Genomic DNA, 23,043 nt, shown 5'->3' with positions numbered 1-23,043 from the left:
AATGCTTATTTACATTATAGGTACCGCTATCGTTATTATTTTTATAGGTGCTTCACAATTCATGTGTGAATTATCTTACTGTAATTTCGTATTTCTTTCATTTGAATTTTATTTTACCACTTCATATTATTATCCTTTCTGTACGTTTACTCTGTTAAAGCTTTTTTTTATTGTTTCAAATGTGCAATTTTTCTTGTTCTTACAACATTTTATTGTTGAAGCTAAACGATATAAGTATGATATTATTTTTTATTTATACCTAAGAATTATAATTTAATACCATTTTAAATTTTAAATATAGTTCTTAGTCATAAATGATAATTTAGAACATTAATATTTATTATTAAAACGATAACAAATCTACAAACACGGGGTTATGCGATTGAGCGATTGGTTTTGTAATTCATACCATAGTATCTACTTTTTTTATTTAAATTACACAATTTTTAATTCTAGTTTCATTAAATGGCAATAGAGTAATCTTTGTATTAACAACAAAAATATGATTTTAACATTATTTATGCTTAGTATACAAGTATTCTAAATTTAGTTAATATTTCATATTCCCATAATTGTGTTTCAATTATTCGGCTTATTATTTTAATGAATAGTGGCCAATTCATTAATTTAATTTCTAATAAGACCAGAAATTATAGTACTCTAAGACTCTTAATTATTTTATTTAGTCACATTGGTATGAAGAGTACGATATACATCCTATACAAACATTACAAACATAATTTATGTGGAATAGTAATCCTAGGCATAGATTATAAATATTTTAATAAAAACTAAAATCGTAGATATTGTTAGATATTATAAAGAATTACATACTATTTTGATTTTAAATAATTAATTATCAATAACTAGAAACTAAACTTAACAGTTTGTCAATAAATAGTGATGCAAGTTTCAAATATAATACAATACAGAAATATCCAAATCTCACGTTGATCTAGTAAATACAAAAGATTAAAACAAATCTAGAAATTATCATTGTTCATCTTGATTATAGTGTTGGATTAATTTTTAACAGCAAACCAAATAAACAAAAAAAAAACATTAATTTTTTTGAACGAAAAATAGGGTCAAAAATAGCTACCAACTTATTTAAAATAACGCAACTTGATACCAGAAAATTAATGATATTATCTTTTCTTAGTGTTAGTACAGGACTTGATTATTTTATAAAATTGAAAATTGAAAATACTATATAATATAAAATTAAACTATTTTTAATAATAGTTCAAAAATGAAAAAAATATAGTTAAATAATTGAATTAAATTTAAATTACAAAAATAAAAATCCTATATAAATTAAAAAAATTATCAAAAATTATTTTTTACTGTTAAAGTTTTGATTATGATAAAAAAAAGACGTTTACATGGTATACTTTTGAAGTAAATCCAATTATATTTTCAACTGCCTTTTATTTCATCCTGTATAACTATATAATGTTATATCTGATATCATGTTTTAAATAAACCTTGTTAAACCATTCGACATTTATTTATTATAGTCTGAGAGGAATGTAAAACGTATTGGTTTTCCAATAAAGTGGTTTTTTTTTTAAATGTTTATTTATTTTTGGGACAGTAAAATAAGCTCAAAAAGTTTCATACAGTTTCTATCGAGATTGAATATTGAACACAGATGGTACTTTAAAAGGTAATTTTTCGAATTTTCTAGTAGTTTTCGTAAAATAACATTGATGGAATATAAGCAAGCACCTGTTTTAGACAAATGTTCGCCATTTTTGGTTATACCAAGCTTTACTCAAAATCGCTTCTCGGATGCAATGATTTATCATTGCTTTTAAATATAAAGACACTCGCTATTATGGCCCATTCAAATTTATTACCATCAGTATTCAGTACTTTTTTATTCAGTAATGGTACGCAAACATTCTCGTAAATGACGTAAAAAACATCCATTCAATCAACACGTATAATTGGATGATTTGAATACGAGTATGTTGTTATTTAAAGTAATATTCTATTTTTGTCCACTTATTTTATTTAAAATTGTAAAAGTATTTAGCTACTAAAGATTTGTTCATATGTATGTATTATATATTATGATTTTGTGTCATATTTATTTCTCTATAAATTAATAATAAGTTTACATAAAAAATCTTTTTTCATGTCAGATATGTAATGTATAAATTATAAATTCATAAGAACTTGAGACAATACTACATAATTTCTTTATTGTCATAATATTATGTCAAATATAATAGTCATGTTTTGTAAGTATTAATATGGGACCATGTATAGGCAGTCTTATTGATAATAATATACGTTATCCTTGATTACTGCTAATTTTATGCTATTTACTAAGAATATTATTTCCTTTTAATGAATTTATTTAAATTTAAATTTTTAAAACTTTTAAATATACTCGAGGACTTTATTTTAAAACACTTGGATATAATATATTATACATATTATTAAAATATCGTTAGTAACTTATTTATTTCAAACAAAAAACACTATATGAACTGTAAATTATTAATCAGATTACTTATTTGAAAAATTGTATGTATTTAAATGGTTATTCGAAAGAGTAGTAATAGTTTTTGTAATTAGTTTTTTTTTTATTTTTGAATATAGATGATTTATAAATCTATAATAATGATAGTAGGCTTGGAATATATAGGGAATGATTACTTTAAAATCACGGTAATCAACAGTAATCTATTAACATATTCTTATAGTTAGTAAAATTTACCGAGTATAATGATTTAAATATCACATCTATTCTTATCTTAATCAAATTATTTTTAACTTTACTTTCTAAGTATAGTAAATACATAGTTATAACTTAGAAACTACTCGAATTAATTTTGATTTATATACATACAATATTTTAAAGGAATTCTTTACTTAATAATTCATAACAAAACATTTGGTTCTTATATCTCATTTAAAAAAGTTTATACCGCCACAGGACACTTTTTAAATGATATTAAAAACAATTGAAAATGCGGTTGATAAGTAAACTTAAAAACTCCAAAAATCTAAAATTTGAATAGAATTGTTATTTACGAAAATAACGGAGTTAAATTGCTTATTAGTGAATAATCTGTAATAGTATTTAAAATGTATAATTAGCGAAAAAAAATGTATTGCATTTAGCATGTAGGTATGTGATACACGACATCTATCTATTATTTGTATACATAAAACACATCCATATATTTCTTTTTGCTCAAAGACAATCCGTTAAATAATATTCGTCATAAAACTACTACCATTACATAATAATTTCATTTTTATAAAACAACATTCTACTACCCAGAATTGTATAAATACACCCACTGTTATCGAAATCTAGACATTGATAGTCTAGACATGTTCCAAATCATTGCCACATTTTGTATAATCCAATATGTGTATTTTTTCTAATAAACTATATTTTTCAGAAAAATGACTGCATTTAACGAATTTATGCTATTATGGGTTTTGTTTAATTTAATAGGATATCATAACGTATGATACTTTTTTATTAAAATTACTTAAAATCAACTTCAACTAATTTTGTAAACACGGGTGTTTTTGTACTTCATTATATAAAAAAAATAATACAAATAATTAAAAACGAACAAATCAAGTTCAATCAATTTTACATTGTATTATAGTAATATGCAGTGTGTTTTAATACAATATATCTAAAGGTATAACCTTTAAAGGTAACACGAAATATTTCAGTCCAGTGACTTCAGATTGATATTGAGTTTTCGCACGAAAATTTGTAATATCATAGAATAATTGTCGTAAAATTCAATTATTAAAAAAGCATTTGCTCGTTATCATTTAGTCAATATTGGTTATAATCACGGTTAGGTTAAGTTAAAATGATAAAAAAAATTGGTCATCTGAATTTGGTATTAAAAACACCTATTGCTATTTAAAAAAAAATCAAGTTGTATTATGCATTTGAAAATTTGAAAATCACAAAAAATGTGTATATAGGTGTTTTATATTATGACCTTCCAAAAATCCCATATTTATCTGAGATCACTGGACTGCAATATTTCGTGTTACCTTTAAAATGAAATATACTGTATAGAATATACATACTATGTATTAGTATAATACATAATATATATATAAGGACTAATATATATTTTTCGACAATTCATTTTCGTCTACAGTCCAGTAAATTTTTGCGTTTATTCGGGTTATCCAGTATTTCACTTATACTCTGATGACCTGCTGGGTACATTAATAAATGATTCATTTCATTCTCCTGAGCATGAACTTGCGCAACTAAACGACCCAAAATCAAAACAATACCGAGGTACCTAACCTCTTCCCCTCTTATTCGACTATGGTTTTCTGATTATAATTTATTTATAATAACAGCCCGAGTCCACAAGTTACGGTTGGGAGCTATACAATGTGTTTAATAAAAAATGAAGGAGACAAAGATAATATTCTAGTTAATATAAATAACAAAAGAGTCGAAACAGAGGTGTTTATATATATATATATATAATAATAATAATAATAATAATAATTGTTGTTTTTATTATTATTCTCTCAGTGTTTTATGTTTTAAATAGCAAAAAATACGGTTTATAATAAATACTCATAATAGCAAGTTAAATGGTATAATGTGTTCTTAATTAATATTTTCAAATCAAAACTATTTATTAATAGTTTTTAACATACCAAGTATAATAATTTATAAATAAGTTATGATTATTAAAGTATAACTGAATTTAATATTCAATTAGGAATAATTGTGTTAAAATATAGTATTTTTTTTATTTATAATAAATGGTAATTAATAATGGCTTATAATAAAAATAATAATAATAATTCTTATGTTAGATAAAATAGGATTAATCTTAATAAAATATTTGAAAACATATGAAAAACCTAACCTAACTAAAATAAGATTCTATAAAACCACTTGGTAAGAATTTATTAAACAAAAATAGTGAATGTTCAAAAGAGCTAAAATGCTTATAATATTGGTAAAATTATACGAAATAGAAAGATATATGCAAATGCATACTAAAAACAAATTAATTACAAATTATATATTCTTATCTTGAACTTTATTTTAAAATAAAATATAACAAGTCTCTAATAAGGTGTTTAAAAATCATCAGTTTATCCCTTCTTTATTAAAAAAAATTGATTATCGGAAATATGTTAGTATATGATCATTGAAATTATATTTCATCAAAATCAGTCATTGGACTAATAAATATATTTTTTATAAGTTTATAATTTGTGTTGTTAATTGAGTCAAATTTATTTTCTTCTTTTCAAGTTTTAAATGGTGTTAATTTTAATGTAAGTAATCTAAAAAAAAAACAAAAGCTAGTTAGAACTTTCTTATAAGTCAAAATACATGGTATAGTATATTTGAGAAATGTTCAATGATTAATTTTGGTATTTATTTAATACAGTTAATGGATTTTTTTTCAGAAAATTGTTTTTGAAATATAATACATATATATTAGGAATTCGACAGTCGAAATTCTCAATAAATTGAGAAAAAATAAATCTCCTTTATTTACTTTATATACGCTTAATAAATATAATATAACATACACCAATATTGTAATATATTATTGTACGAGTAATATATATATAGTAGTTCATAAAATATTTTGTATTTAGTATGGATTTAATTATTTTTTTTATTGATTTTAAGGTTCTGGGATTATATTATAATGATATAACTGTTGGTTTTATTTCCTGTTTCTAAATGACTATCGATATTTATTCCCTATTATAAATACTCACTCGAAACTTCGATAAAACTATTAATACATTTTATTCGAATCACTATATAAGTAATCAAGCTTAAAGGTTTTATGCAGAAATTATTGTTATTTATTATCATTATTATTTTATTATATTTTTAATAATATTGTGATTGTAGTAATCAAAAACTATGTGATATGTATTAAAATTCATCAAGTATGCATAACAAACGGGCAGATTGTGATCGGTGTGTCATGGAAAGGGGTGAGGTGAAGGTGTAATATTTACATTTGCAATACAGCACGAATATTGAAGGAATTACCGGAGGACTACGGCTCGTAATTAATCTCGTTCAACGACGATGTTGGTAATCAGTCGGTTGTTAGTTATTATGAAACCTTTAACAAGGCAGTGGAACTTTGGTGTCATTATCTTTAAGTGTATATGTGTGGGCGACAGAGGTTGAGATCTTCAGGGTTATAAGGTTAGTTCGAACCTTAAGTAAACTCTATGGGGAGCACGCATTTTCTTAAACACTATTGCAGGTTTATTGTATGGATCGCTATCACCATGTCTAACATTGCAAGAGTCGGTACAAAGTGTATGTAAAATATGTGCATACAATTTCGTAGCTTCCATGTTTTAGTTTCACTCTTTCACACTCAATTATATAAATACACAAAATGTAATATACCTACTATATAACATAATGTAATAATGTATGTCATAATATAAAAGTGTAAGATCAAAACCCAACAAGCCAGACGGGATTAGTTTATTTGTGTCTTTCTCTTTCTCTCTCTCTCTCTCTACGTACAGTAATTAATAATAAAAACATATTATATTTTAACACACTAATTACCTATGACTGAGGACGACCTATAATCGGCATAATCATGGAAGTCAGCTTTATGATTTAGGAATCCGGGTATGGTGGATAGACACGTCAGTTGAACCTCGGCGCCTAGTTTATCCGACACCGGAAATGTGAGCCTCATTGCTGAGGCGGAGTCCAACAATGCCTTAACGATTGGTTTCATATAGGTATCCGGTGGCTGAAAAAAATTGTATTATCAGTGAATTATTATTAATGTAAAAAGTAGTATAAAAAATGCTCTGTAGTATGATATAGTCAGGAATTCATTTTTGAAGTGCAAAAATGATTTATAGAATTCATATATAATATATATTTAATATTATATACATATATGGACGGTATTTGTAAGAAATTGCTTAGAGAGAAATCACTATTAAATTATTAGGAGATATTTAAATGTTTAATTTGACATATTTTTGATTATTTATTATTATTAATTATTTTTATTTTAATTTATAAAGGTTAAACTTAAATACATTTTTTTAAATGAGAGTTCATTTTTTAAACTTATTGTGAGAAACGATACTTGTTATAAATATAATTATAGCTAATAACTTATTAGTAATAAGTAATATTAATTTTTTTATATTAAATTAAATAAATACATTTTAAAATATTATTTATATTTTATACTATGAACCCATTCACACAGTTTTGCAGTATTTACAATTAGGTATTATTAATTCATAAGTTCATAACAATAATATAATATATAATATTGTATAAATATAATACATATATTATTATATAATAATTTAATATTAATAACATAAAAAATACAATGTTTTTGGAAAAAATGAAATCAACTTACCATAAAACTAAAAGTAAAATGAAAAAAAAAATTATATGAAATAAATTTAATGATATAAGCTAACAGATAATCTCCACACAGAATTGTATTACGTATACACATTACACACTCATTGAATTCATTACAATGACCTAATCCAGCGGACACTTAATGTACAGCAGAGCGGTACCCACTCGCCTACCTTTTTTAGTTCTGATTTTTAGTTTAAAAGTTTCTTCCCACATGAATTTTATTTTTAAACCGATTTTTAGTCTTATATTTGTAATTCATGATTTGTCATATTTATTAAACTTTTCGAGTTTATACATAATGCAGTGAAAATATATTATGAAATGCTATTCACGAATAGCAGTAATAAAAATATTCATACCTTCAATGTAAGAAAATATTAAAATAAATTCAAACTGGTTTTTTGCTAGTTTAATAAAAAAAATCATTTTTGTTTAATTTAAAATTTTAATCTTTATGATTATTCATTATTATTAAAAAGTTTAAAATTATAAACACCGCATGGTTTACTTATATGTTAAATAAAGTTGGATTTTTATACGTTATTTATACATGAAAAATATTGTTATAGCTTGTATTAAATTATGTTCGCATTGTTATTAAGCCAAAATAATATATAACTCCTATTAAAAGAATTTTCTATTTTCTGTCAGCAAAATTTAAAAATAAAATATATCAATTAAAAGTTGTAAATATATAATTACTTAATCATAACCATTGGACATATATAGGTATACAAAGTGTTATTGAATAATTATGGAATAAAATTAGAAGATAGATGTACATAAATTGTTAGCTATAATCTATGTAAAATGTATTTCAACAACAATGGGATTACAAGTTAATCAACAAGTGTCAAGTGAGAAAGGAAAATTACTGGCCATAAGCCAGCTATATAAAAAGATGTAATGCAATTAGACTAGTAGATTCAGTACTGCACTATTAGATTAGGTCAAAACCCAAATTTTTCGAGTTTCATAAATTAATAACTATTTTCACATAACAATGAAACATATTAATATTTTATTTAAGACAACTATAGGTTAACACGATTACTTTAAATCCTAGGTTGCCTGTTGCACATAGTTGAATCAACTGGTTTCAATCCTCAAGTCTTCAATCATAGTTTTAATATAATATGGATTCACGCATGTGTCATTATTATTTTGTTACAGTTTAATTTTTGTTGTTATTATTATTATTTATAAACATTCATCAACAGCCAGGTTATTCAAAATCAATATAGAATTTAATTTCGTAGATTAATTTTGGTGTAATAGCCAAAATCCATATAAAATAATAGGTATAGGCATGGTAAATAATGATAACTTTAATCAAACGGTATAATTTTGATAGTTTTACACTATTTATTAGTAGAGTGTTGATTTCTGAAATAGATGTAAAATATTGACAAAGATTTGGGGTATTGAATTCATCTAGGTTAGAAAATTACGGAATTCGGTGAAAATATGCTTGAATGAATCTGATATGTTATATAAGTTACAGAGAGATTGTTTTTGTCCAACCATTAGGTGTTTGCGTATAGAATATTAGATTGGTGTGCCTAGACCTAAGTTTGTTTATTATTATTTGTAGTCTACGTGAGAATGATTTACCGTGTTCTCAAGGAAAGGTGGTCGGTTTTAATTCTTTAAGTTTGTTATTATCAGGTAGACTCAATTTTTTTGTTGGTATAATTGATGCAAGCTTAGGTTTATTAGGTATTTTATGTCTAGATAAGTTGTGATATTCCATAGCAACGTAGGATTTTTTAAATTTTAAACAGTATGTTCCATATTTATTTGCATATAGGCATACGGGTATACGTGGTAGTTTTTGCAAGATTGTTTAAGTTTTTAAGCACGTTAAGTGAGTCCGTGTATACGATTATGCATTGTTTCTCTGCGGAGGCAGCTAATTTTGTGGCTTTTAAAAGTTCTGTTACAGTTTAATATTATTATTTAATTTACCCATAATTATAATATAATAAGTTAACATCATGATAAAAAACTTTTGATTTGGAAAAATTATATTGTTACTAAAAAAAAAAAAAATGTTATTTTTTTGTTAATATTATTAGTTTATTATTTTTACCATACAGTTTTTAAACAATCTACAAACAATTGAAAAATAACATGTTTTTTTTTTGTATCATACTTGAAACATGTGTTAAAATTGTTATTATATTGTGAATTTGTATTGGGTCTTCTTTAGTAGAAAAAAACTACTGTATTGTATAAAATTATCAATACACATATGGTATTATTATGCTATAAAAACGTAAATTAAAAACAGAAAGAACCATAATACTATGTGTCTTTTTTATTATGTTAAAAAGATGGTATTACATTTTTTTAACGGCTTATAATATTCATATATTCGTACATCTAGGTATAAAACTTAAATTATTTTTTAAAGTATTTATGCATTTAACTGGTACAGTGAATGTATAGTATAATATTCCAATATGTTAAAGTTAAAATTACAGCTGGGTTATGAATGAAAACTTATTTATTCTGAATTTGGGTAAAATCTGGGTACCTGAGGTAGTTTATTTTGATGGTCTTGTGACCCTGTGGGCATTAAATTTATGAAGATGTGGAGCTAAAAGCCCGCGAGAACGTATCATTTCAATGAATCATGCCAAATTCTGTGCACGCTTACTTGCTACATAATTTACAGTTATTGCTATCTCACGTGTTTTACTGTTTCTAAAGGCACTAAAAAAATTATCCATATACTTGTTTTTCACTAAATAAAAAATTAAAAAATAAGATTTTACAAGGTCATTAATATTATCATTACAGTTAGTTATTATTTATTGCAATTCAAGTATTTTCAATATAAATTGTGAATTGTATGATTATGTTTCTATCTACAAAATATAGTTTTTCGTTTCCATGTCACGTTTTAAAAGCTCAAATACGTATACCCTATTAGGAATTATTGGAATACCTACCATAATTTTATAGATAACATTTTTACTAAAGCAATTTATATTTCAAATGTACATTAACATTTTCCTTATTCGATAAAAAAGTGACAAAAAAACATCTATTTGAATTTTAATGAAGTTCAAAAATGTATTATGTAATTTATATATTTACGATAATACTACTATGGTTATTTTTTTCATAATATAAAATACATAAATATTATAATGTATGTTTTTCTGATTTTTTTGTATCCCAACCTCAACAGTTGAGTTGACTATATTTGTATTTTATTGTATTGATTAAATGACCTTTAAAAATCTATGTTCTTAAAAGTAAAAACTAATTTTTGTTTTTAAAGGTCAAACGAGTTAAATATATTTTTTTTATGTTTGCTAAAAACCTACATTATAAGAAACTAAATTTTTAACTAAGAACAATTTAAAATTATATTTAAGTTGGGAAGATGCATACTACTCTGCTGTTCATTAGGTTTCGAGGAGGCCGCTGTTATGGGCGTATTAAATTTAATTTTAATTCAAATTCAATCATATATCATTGTATACGAATAACAGATTCTGAGCACAGGTGGTTTATCAGTCTATTAGTATACAGAGTATAAATGATAGTATATTTCATTTTTTTTTTTTTTGAAATAGCTATTAAAACGATTTATTTTTCTAAGGTAAAGGTAAGGTAGGTTGATTTATTTTTATCTGAAAATATTTTTTTTATTATATTATTATCAGTATTTAATTATTATAAAAATATTTAGTCATACTATAATATCCTATCAAATTCTATGAATAACTCAATATTTAATAAAAAAAAAATTATAAATACTATAAAATATTAAATATGGGTTTATAGTATAAATAGATAATAAATATCTTATTAAAATAAATAAAATAATATTATAATATTATATTTTAATGATATAATTAACATCGTTATTTATCATTAAAAATACATTTTTTTCTTCAAATTTAAGGTTTTTTAAATGTCTATAAATTGTAATTGTGTTTTTCTTTTTTTAAATTTTTTAATTCTAGTATTAAATATCGATTAAGGATATTATATTACATTTTTAAACCTTATAAATGGTGTAAACTTATAATACTTTTAGAAATTTACTATAAAAATTAAATATTTTATACAGTTTTTGCTTAAAAATACTTATAAAGTTGGAAATTTTCGTGGTTTTGAAAACGTTTTGTAAAAATGTAAATTTCCAATAAACATAAATAAATATTGTGATAATGAGGTTTTAATAACTACATACAGATATAAGAAAAAATGATGTAAAATCTTATATTAAATTTCTAGAAAATTGGATATTTTTTTATTAAAAAAAAAAAACCGAACAGTTCTTATGCTTACAAAATTATAGTATAACATTTATTGAAATTTTAAAGTATCTACGGTTATTTGTTTTCAAATTACCACAAACAAACAAAAATCGTTTGAAAAGAAATGGTTTATTATACGGGTGAATGTTCAATGTCGATAAAATGTCAACTTCAAACGGCCATAAAAAATTAATTTGACTATCTAGTAGAAGTTATTTTTTAATATTGGTTGAAAAACGTATAAAATATACTTTATAAAACGAATTTTATGATGTCAGGTCTAAACAAAAAATGTAAACAAAATAATTAGTAATTTTCAAAATCTTGAAGAATTTTGTCAAAATTCTAACTTTAAATGCTTTTAAAAATATATTATAATTAATAATTTTCGATATATTTTAGTTGAGAAATGAACCATTTATTAGAAAACACGTATTACTTTCAAGCGTTTTTACCCTTTCATAAATTGTTTACCAGCGTTTATAGAAAAAAAAAACACGATTGTAAAATCAATGTATTCATCACTTCTCTCAGAATATAAAAAAAAAAAAAAAATTGAATAATTTTTAAAATATTGGTGAGTTATTAAATATTAAACATGCATATTATTGTGATTAGTTTTAACTAAACATTTTTAGTGGTAAACTATCTACTGTATTATTGTGACTAGTTTATTTTTTAACATATTTAAATTTTAGTTATCACCCTATCATGTTAATTTAGTAATTAAACACATTATTTTATTATTACATGATAAAACCAAACTGCTTTGACTTATATTTATAATAATTTCTAAGAAACACATATAGTAGGAATGGAATAGAATGCTTGATAGTGGATACTATAAACAGTAATCATTGTAACATTAATTATATCATAATTGTTTGTAAAATTCAATTTCCATAAAGGCAAGTGTCCTGCTGTCTAGTGTTGTTTGATACACGTCCAAGTACTGGGTGGTTCTAGGAATCGAGAATATTTTTTTCGGTAATTTCATATTCAATAAAAAAAGCGTCAACTGATTAGTTTTAGGGTCTTATGTCTTTCTTCTTAAAGAATTTAAGTTTAGAATTTTCTTGATGGGTCCATAATAGATTTCTGAGGTATACTCTACAAAGCTAAGAAATTTGTTTTTACCCGATTGATTTTCCGAGTGTTGTGTGCTGTGAAGTGTAATCATACCATTGTCCCATATTGTGATATAGAACTGACCTGGATGTTGTAGTGGGAAAAAGGTGATTTGTTTTAAAAAAAAACTTCTTTGGGTGTCATTGAATAAGACTGACAACACAATTATTTATTGATTATGTACCTAATACAAGGATGGAAGTCAAAAATAAAACATAACCTGCACGTGGTAGTGATGTATTTTACATAGTTTACGTGGTCTAGTAACGATTCATTGAGACTATTTAAACGTAAGTGAATGCTCCACACGTCCAATAATGTTACACTTTAATAGTGTATACTTACACATTTCTAATATTTTTTTTATTAATAGTATGATTTTAAATCTGCATAATATAACATTACTTACTATTATTATTAATTAATATTACTGAAAGAGATTAATTAAATAGTTTTGAATTTTAACACACATTACAATAATATAATAATATTATGTATATTTTTTCATATGTTTGAAAATCTAAATTTTAAAAAGTGTTTGCATGATACGACAGTGATGCATCAGATTTGCCTACATAGAACGCCGTGTAACCACTTTATGATTAAATGTTTTTTTTCTTTCCAAACACAATCGTTTTATTGTTTATTTAGATATCTATTAATCAGTAAACAAAGAAATATTATATTATAAGACAGCGTACTGACTCGTTTAACTCGTGTATAATTTGTCTTTTCATCATTTACATATAAATACCGACGTATCTAGAATTGACCTGTTTGTAATAACTACTATAAGTATTTTGTTACAAATTACCTTTCGTCCGTTGACTAGCCATGTGATTTCGGGGACAGGCTTGGAAGGCCCTGATGTACACGTGGCGTCCAAGATATCTCCTACGTTAAACACCTCTTTGAAAATTTCAATCGTAGGATCGGTATTTTGAATTTCTGAAAATAGAAATAGCGTGTTCTTAGAACTTTTTAAGTACTTTATTAATATTTATTTAACAAGAAATTTGCTTACTTATGACTGTAAGATCATGAGATTCTGATGTTTTACTATATATTGGAGATTCTGTAGTTACTGTGCATGCGTATTGGCCAGAAGCATCATGTTGTACGTCCATGAGTGCCAACTCTGAAGGTTTTGTTTGACCCCACTAAAAACATACAAGCAAATGACAATGCATCAAATTTAAAATTTAAATAAGACATATATAATGTTTATTATATGTTTTATATCAGTTTTTTTAAAAAATGTATGCATATAATATACAAGTAAAAGTCGTATTTAATTTTGTATTTTTTATCAATGAATAAATCACATAACAATCTTGTGGTATGTAATAACCACGTGATTTGAATATGTTCTGACAACAAATAGTAGATCATATACTTAACTAACAATATTCCATCGGTTATTATTTATATTAAAAGGAAATTATTAATTAAATACTAGTGACTTAACAAATATGTATTCATTGAATAAATGAATAATTGTAGGAATTTCAGTATTTAAAGTTAAATTATTTTTAATGTATGTATAAATACTATGCTATTCGTCTTGTAGCATATATTTTAATTAATTCTACTGGGTATATAAATACATTATACATTATATCGTATGTGACTTTTTATATTAATTCAAATTACAGACCATAATATCTTATAAGTATAAATTACATTTTTTAAACTTTTCTTTTACTTGTAAGAATTAATATTTTCTCCCTAATAATAATTTTTAAAAATGATTTGTTTTTATATTATTATGTACATCGATTTATCTTATTAATTTTGTTTATTATATATTGAGAACATTCCATATGCTTTTAGAATGTTTTTAAAATTTTAAATAAATGTACATACTCTTTATAAGGAAATTATTTTTCATGAATTTAATATTTTTTAAGATTTAATACTTCTTAAATTTCTACTCTTTCATTCATTAAATAATTTAAATAAATCTAAAATAAATTGAGATTTGATCAACCTTTTGAAACTTTTATACAACTTAAAAAAAAAATACAGTACTTAGTTTTAATACAATTCTAAATGCAACGATACCAAAACAATTTAAAATAAGCTCTTTCAGTGACACGAGTCAAATTTGTTGTCATAAAAAAAAATACTTACAGATTTTGTTGTAAAATTATTACCATAAATCATGTTTTATGAGTACTGACACAGTTAGGTTAGATTACACGTGAACAACACGACTACAGTATGTTGTATAAAAACGCATCAGCGCGAACCAAATCTTTAACGATTGGTTACACGATATTATTTCTATCACATTGTATATGGTTTATTGTAAAACCCGTTTGAAGTGAAATAAGAAAATAATTCTCATTTTTGGTGTTCTTTTTATTAGATTCTATAGTTAATTATAATATATTTATATCAAAATAAATGTGATTTAACAATACATTATAGTGACTCGTTTGACACTTATTATTGTTTTGTCCATTGTCTGTATTTAAAACTTTTTTCTTTTATTTCGACAAAGTAATACGTTTTACTGTACAAAATTATAAACGGTCGAAATGTTCAACTTCGTAAACTTCTCCATGAGGATGTGATACATTTATCTGAATAATATAATATGTATAGGACTACACAAAACACAATTCAGTGCTGTAAACTACAGCAGTATAAATTGTTGTTCACAATAGATTCTATATAGCTGGTACATGAATAAAATTACTAACGACATGTGCATAGAGCCGACGTGTGCAAATTATATTATCTTATCTTTTTTATTATTATTATTTTTTTTTTTATACATATAAATCGCTTTTCACTAACGATTGACATCATATAATAGCTAATGGACAGCCAAGTGGTGCGATAATCAGGGTCAACGCGTACGTGCCGGTAGTGATGGATTTAATACACGTGCTTTTCAATGGATCTCAAAAGAATTTCATCGCTCTTGTATACTCATTGAAGAACATATTAAGATAATAAAATGTAACGATAACTGTAAAATAACATTCAAAATCCATAATATTCATGTTTAAACTTCAAAACGGTTTTTTACGTTGAATTGTAGATAACATTTAAAATTTAACCATGACAATTTTAAATTAATTTTTTATTGAAAGAACCTATCTTATTTTAGCTGCATACATATTATATAATAATATATAATATTATAATTTAAAAGTATTTCACTTACAGTTGATTTTTTTTTATATAAAATAAAATGATTAAAATGTTAATTAAACAAAAACATATATATAACACAATATTATGTATTATTATATTTAAAAATGAAAAACATTTTAAATGGTTTGGAATAATAAAAATAATTAATTAACCACTATTAAATGTGCGTTTCAATGTCACAAACTAGAAGAATATTTTGATGCTACATTAAAATTAATAAATGATTAATAGTCTATTATATATTTTAACAGAACAATACATTAGGTTTGTATTAATTAAAATTGAAGTATTGTAATTGCATTTCGTGTAATGCAAATTGTCAATCAAATGTCGTGACTTATAATTATCTAAGTGCGTTTTTATTTTGTATTGTCTGTATCCGATTGATTTAAATTAATAAATTTAATTTCTTTTAGTATCCACTTCGTTTGAAAGTATTACTATGAAATTAAGAAATTAATTTATCACTAACTTACACAAAAGGTTACAAAAAGGTTTAATAGTATGCGTGAAGATTGGAATTCTTCAATACTTACTGGATGATTAAGTTTCATTGTTTTTTTAACTTCTTGTTAAATGATTTAAATTAAATTTATTTCAATGAATATAAATTTTGTGTTATTTCTATAAGTGTGAATATCTATTATCTTAAAATACTTATAATATTTTCGATTAACATTGTATACGTTATACTATATAGGCACTTACATACCAATTAATATATTATATTTTTATCAATGTAGGTTAAAATAAGTTAAAAAAGTGCCTGCATTTGTAAAGCTATACAATTGTTACATAATCTAACCTGTATAAAAGTAGTTATTGCTGATTATTATAACGAATTATATTTTTATATTTAACAACATAGAATTTAATATCCTATCATTATTAAAGTACATTTTGTGATATTATAAATAATATTGTTTGATACTACTGTCGATAATATTGCCTCTCGATCGAGAGCATCGCTTGATCAGTCTCCATGTTTGTCAACTGCGTTAACTGGGCAACAATATTGCCTAATCATCAATCAAAATTGTAATCCTTATCATAAGTATAGAGTTATATTATTTATATAATATAACCACCTAGCTCGGATGCGCCTCATTGTTATCATGTTTGCGACGTCGTTACTTGTTTTAAGTTGATCATCAGTGATTGTCCGCGTTTAATATAATAAAACATTCCGTAATGACATTACCATTATAATTTTTTAATGAATATTTCGGTTACAAAAAGTGTGGCACTATTTTCCTCAAAATTGACGTTCCTCATTTCACATAAAACATCACATTCTTTTTGCCCATGGTTTCACGTGCAATATTTTAGTAAGCACTAATATCAAATTTATCCAAAAATATACATAATAAAGTATATAATAATACATAATATAAATATATTTTTTAAATATGTTATAAAATTACAAGTACAAACATATATTATACAATAATTAATTTAATAAACCTACCCATGAACAATTTTTTAAATTACCTATTTGATAATTATTTTATCGAAACTAATACAATACATTTTTGGAGAGTGGTAGAAAAATTTCTCCTCGTAGTACTCTTTGGGTTATGTTCAATATATAAATTGTTTAATTACACTAATTTTGAGACATTTTCCCTAAAAGTTGAATGTGAAACCGTAGGGGAAAAAATGCAATTATTTTTAGACGAAAATATGAAACTACTTTATCTTATTTGGTCGATAAGAAGACGTGGGCAAGAAGAGAAAGGTCATTTTTTGACAAAAGGAGTTGCTCTCTACAGGAGAATTAAGACCAACCGCTATAACGTGTAGGTGTATTCGTCAAAAAATATTATTACCATTAGGTATGTAAGTACGTTAATTGTATTTCACTGTCATCTACTTTAATAACATTGAACTTACCACCCAATTGGCAAAGCAAATGGTTATTGTAGATTGTACGTATGTTTATAATTAATTCAATAAACAGTTGTTTGCATTAAATATGATGATCATGTTCGTTTGATCACACACGTTAGGTGCACCAATATTCTGAGCAATATTATATCATATTTCACAGTCAAATTATCACTAACCACCATACTTTCTGGAGTGACACGAATTAATTTTATTACGGAGATGACTTTTTCTTGTTTTATTATACCTGTTGTATTATATATTTTCCACTCGCCAAATCGATCTACGATTTTATTAATATTACAGCAATAATTTGTTCCTTTTGATTTTTGTTTTTCGTTTCACGAAATTATCACAAACAATCTGACAGGCAATTACCAATTATAAAACCCAAATCAATGTTACAAGAATTCATACTTAAAAGTAATTGGAAAGTCCATTATAGTTATTTTATCAGTTGTTACCATGATCCAAAACGCATTTAAATACAAAGTAAAATATAATTCAATTATTCAAATTCTTGTATTTTTTTTTTTTAAATTTGAAGTAAAGTTAATGCCCATAATAATATGTTAATGTGCTTAGATTTTTTATAACAATTAATAAATATTCTATGTTGATACAATTTTTTTTTAATGATGATCATTCTTTTTAACTATAATTATAATTAAAAGCTGATAATGTTTTATACATTTGGTGTTATAAATGTATATTGTAAAGTATAATAGTATAAAATAAGAAATAAAAATGCTCAATGAATCATCTAGTATACTAGGTGATCAATTTAAATGTCTACACTCATTATCTCAAAGAATTATAACTTTTTTAGAATTATTTTTTACACAACTTTATGTCATTAAAAAACAACATATTTGAAAAAACTAATTTATTACAATATTTTTGTTATTAATTATTTATTAGTCCGTATGGTTTTTATATTTTTGAATGCTAATCTACATTTTTATTTTCAAATTCTGCTACACAAATTGATTGTTTTGTGTGTGGTATTTTTCTCATTTTTAAATTTAACCCAATGTCCCATAGTCTGACTTTAATACTGCTAATACTGTGATAATATATTATATTGCATTGGTTCTAACGTTTTTACTTAAAATTATTATTATAGTGGATTCTTATCGTTGAAAATACTGTAAAAAAGATAAGTTTTCAACTGTTTAAAGACAACAGCAACATATAATATGATGGTCGAGGCCCATCATAAGCCCCTGATCATAGATATCAACTAAAAACTATACCGTTTTAACTCTTTTTTTTAGATATTGCGTATACATTTATCGATTCTTACACACACGCGCGTTGTTCTGTCACGCCAAAAATATAATAATTAATATTATGGTAAGATGGATTTACACACAGGTAGAAAACGGAGTTGACGTTTGATCGACGGCATGCCTTAGGTACTATGTGTGTTGTTCATGGTTATCTGTGAATTTAATTTTGTATCGTATAATTGCTGTAGGATATATTAGTCGATGTTCAAATTTAACAATTTATAACACAATATAATTTAAGTTTAGTTTTATCGATATTTAACAAGATTATTATGTAAATACTTAATTTACTGCCGTAGTGCTATAATTTCGTTATATACAACATGCTTATAAAATTTAAATATTGAGTACATGAGCAATTATGAAAGCCATTAGTCAGATTAAGTCTCATATTTTAATTTTTAATTTTATCCAAAAAGAGGGTACTTATTTTAAAAACACAGCATGTAATTTTTTGCCACAACATTTATGCGGAGTAAAACAAATGACAACATTTATAAGAAAATCAACCTGCAAATAATGAATACTTGACAAAGATTTAATACAAAATCAAACAATAATAGATGAAGAGTTTTGCAATAGCAAAATAGAAAATAAACCATATAATTTAATCAGAAAATAAAAACATTTTATAATTTTTTTTATTGCCAAGTATAATTGCCATTTAGTTAACCAAAAGTGAATTTACTTATATATATATATAAGTATATACCATTGTAATTTGTATGATATCAGTGTTACTTAATTTTTAATTATATAACATTAAATAGAGTCCTGCTTCAAAATATTGTCGAAACCCTAGATAATGCAATATTGCTATTATTATTATTAATCAGTGTTGAAGGTAGATACGAGTGAAATAAGACACACGGCCGATGATATTAATACTAAATGTTGTAAATATTCGTATCAAAAATATAATTGTGGACTATGAACACTGTTATAATGCAACAGTTGTATATTTATGATGTATTTAACGTGTAGTTAACGCCATACACGTCACTTGCGCTCTTAAGTATAATGCTAATACATAATATAAAATATATGTTTTACAGTATTATGGCAAGGTATTAAACATATATATTTATACTATATATATTATATCACGAGAGAGAGAGAGAGAGAGAGAGAGAGACTACGGTATCCTTCGCAATTATTTTAGGCGAATCTATAGCCTTTTTGGACCCAAAATACTATATTCCGATGTTGACTCGTTCCGGTGTGTATTCTGAGAAGGCAGAGGTGGTGTGGATAACAATAGAAAATACACATGGTTAAATACGTCAACGACCGTTCACAAACAACGATGGTGAAACTAAACCAAAGCGCTATGACAACACGCACGCTGATGTACTATGTCGTGTATTAATCCCGTCCCGGTGTTATTACTATTATTCTCCTCTATGTATCGTAGCACGTGGATGTGACGTGGAAGGGGCGTGAATTGGAAGATAAAATATATGGACATATTGACATGCAGTACTCCAACCACAGACCATATGAAATTCACATACATTTTGGAAAATATAAATTATAATAAATCCTAAATATAATATGTGTCATGTGTGTACTATATAGGTTAGGTTAGGTTAGGTTAACTTAACCAATTTACTGTTAAAAAATAAATTATAAATTGTAGTAGTATAGCAAAAACTTAAAATAACTAAATTTGTCTTAATTTTAATTTATATTTTTTTTTAGATGTATCTAAAAAAATTGTAATCTATTTTTTTGTGGTTCTTATTTTTCAAGTAATATTTTACTGCTCGCATAATTTACACCAGTCGTTTTCCTCTAGATAACCCCATGTGAATTCAAATAGTACCGAAATAATATAATTAAATCTCGTCCTCAATATTATACTATTTTTGATCAGTTACATCATAATAATAACTCATAGTTTCACGTTATTTAATTAATAGATGATACACCCAACCAAGTCCCTTTATCCATTTTCCTGTGGAATCTCGGGAGAACTATGATCATGGCAGAATCTGCACGAGTTCTATGAATAGTGAGATATAACCAGTTAGGGAAATTTTTAGTACGAGGCTTTGAGAGTGGCAGACTCCAGTCGGCCAACAAAGCTAGTAAATCAACTTTTGCAGATGACAGTGGAATTGTCCTGGAAACTACCAGACCTTTTAAAATGTACTGCTAACAATTGGTGCTTTATTGTATATATGATTTTTAGTACAACAAATATTGTGATTAAGAGCAATATTTATGCAGTTTCCATCCCAGTTACGATAATACAAAGAAAAAAAGGTATAATAGTAATACTAATAAGAAAAAACAAATATGTGGATCACTTACGTCAAGTTTTGCTCCAGGAATTGTATGATTGATGTACGGTGGTACACGTCCTCTGATATACTGGAACAATTTGTCACCGCTTTTGGTCCACTGGACCTTGTAAAGTTGGTTTTCAACCACCGTGTGGTTACATTTGAGCACCACTGTCTCCCCCAGTTTGGCGTACCTGGGTACGACGGCCGATAATTCGAATAGGTCATTGCAATCTGAAGATGAAATGTCAAAAATGTCATGCGTCAGTGACCACGTTTAAGCATATATTATTATTATGATACATGTATACATATGAATGTGTGTGTGTGTGTGTGTGTGTGTGTGTGTGTGTGTGTGTGGACGTGCGCTAGGTCCTCCGTTTCTATTCACAGTGTCTCTTTGACGGAAGTTGTGAAATTTTAACTTACCTCACAGTTGACGCTATGAATTTATAAGCACGATGTTCTGTATATATATTTGCATTGCAGAATTTAGTCTTTCAGCGCAAAGACGTTGAAGCTACAAGAGTATGTACGACGCACTATAAATTATTTATGCCTAAACTATTTTTTAAATCTTTTTTATTTATTAAAAAGAAGTGTATGTGAATTTAATACTTTTTAGATGAATACTTAACTAAACATTACAGCTGCTCAATTATAGCAAAACTGTTGTTTTCTCTCTTCAAAGTAAAGCGACTTTACCAGTTTTTATATATAAATTATAAATATATATATATATTTAATAGCGGTGTGGCGTTATACGTAGTTGGGACAGCCATAAAACTTTTGATATATGTTCTACGAACTTCACAATCAGCTCTACGTATAATAATAAAAAGTAGTCTACTGATTATTTTTATTTAGTTTTTATCTATAGGTATATATTATTTTATTTAATCTTCAAGGAGATAATGGGTCTTACTGAACATATTCCATTATTGATTCAACGAAGTTTTGTAAATTAAAATAATTTGAAAATGTTTATTTAAATATTTCAATACAATTTGTTTATAAGATAATTACAATCTATACATCTTCTTATTAGATTATTAAAAACGCTTTTTAATATTTATACTTTTCTTTGACTTTGAACTTAAAGTGTATTCAATATTCCACACTAAAGACTATAAAAGTTATGATATTCAGATTACTTTAATTCTCAGTATCGTAACTTATAGTTCAGACGAGAAAAAATAAATATTTTCATTACATTTTTAGTGAAAAGGATAAATTTATTTTTTAATGATTAGTTTAATATAATATGTTAACTGTTAATATATTAATAAGTAGTATTCATGTAATATGACCTAAAATACAATAAGATATATTTTTTTAACTCTGATACTGACTGCTCTTATTTTTATATGTTTTCTAGCTTTTAAAATATTTATGGAAGTTTGATTTACACTATTATAATAATTTAAGAATATTCGCTTCTACACAGAGGAAAAATACGAGAATGAAACGATATTTATGTCTATTTGATGTTTAAATTATAATTTAAAATAATTGTTTATTTTATAATATATAAAAAAAAAAAAACATTTGAGTTAACAATATTATAATCTAAC

The 23,043-nt window shown here is 24.9% G+C and overlaps 1 protein-coding gene across 3 annotated transcripts in view; it reads right to left on the bottom strand.

Annotated features, from left to right (window-relative positions):
- LOC113555060 overlaps nucleotides 1–23,043 on the bottom strand; it is a 179,478-nt gene that overhangs the window by 4,717 nt on the left and 151,718 nt on the right. For all 3 annotated transcript variants that reach the window (XM_026959365.1, XM_026959364.1, XM_026959366.1), the window contains 4 exons: nucleotides 21,498–21,703; nucleotides 13,859–13,994; nucleotides 13,649–13,782; nucleotides 6,590–6,782 (listed from right to left, as the gene is read on the bottom strand). In XM_026959365.1, the coding sequence (XP_026815166.1) occupies nucleotides 6,590–6,782; nucleotides 13,649–13,782; nucleotides 13,859–13,994; nucleotides 21,498–21,703 (669 nt within the window). The remainder of the gene's footprint in view (nucleotides 1–6,589; nucleotides 6,783–13,648; nucleotides 13,783–13,858; nucleotides 13,995–21,497; nucleotides 21,704–23,043) is intronic.

The sequence above is a fragment of the Rhopalosiphum maidis genome, chromosome 2 (genome assembly GCF_003676215.2).
Source record: "Rhopalosiphum maidis isolate BTI-1 chromosome 2, ASM367621v3, whole genome shotgun sequence".
Lineage (NCBI taxonomy): Eukaryota > Metazoa > Arthropoda > Insecta > Hemiptera > Aphididae > Rhopalosiphum > Rhopalosiphum maidis.
The sequence above is the reverse complement of the archived record's forward strand: the minus strand, read 5'-3'. Positions and strand labels throughout refer to the sequence as shown.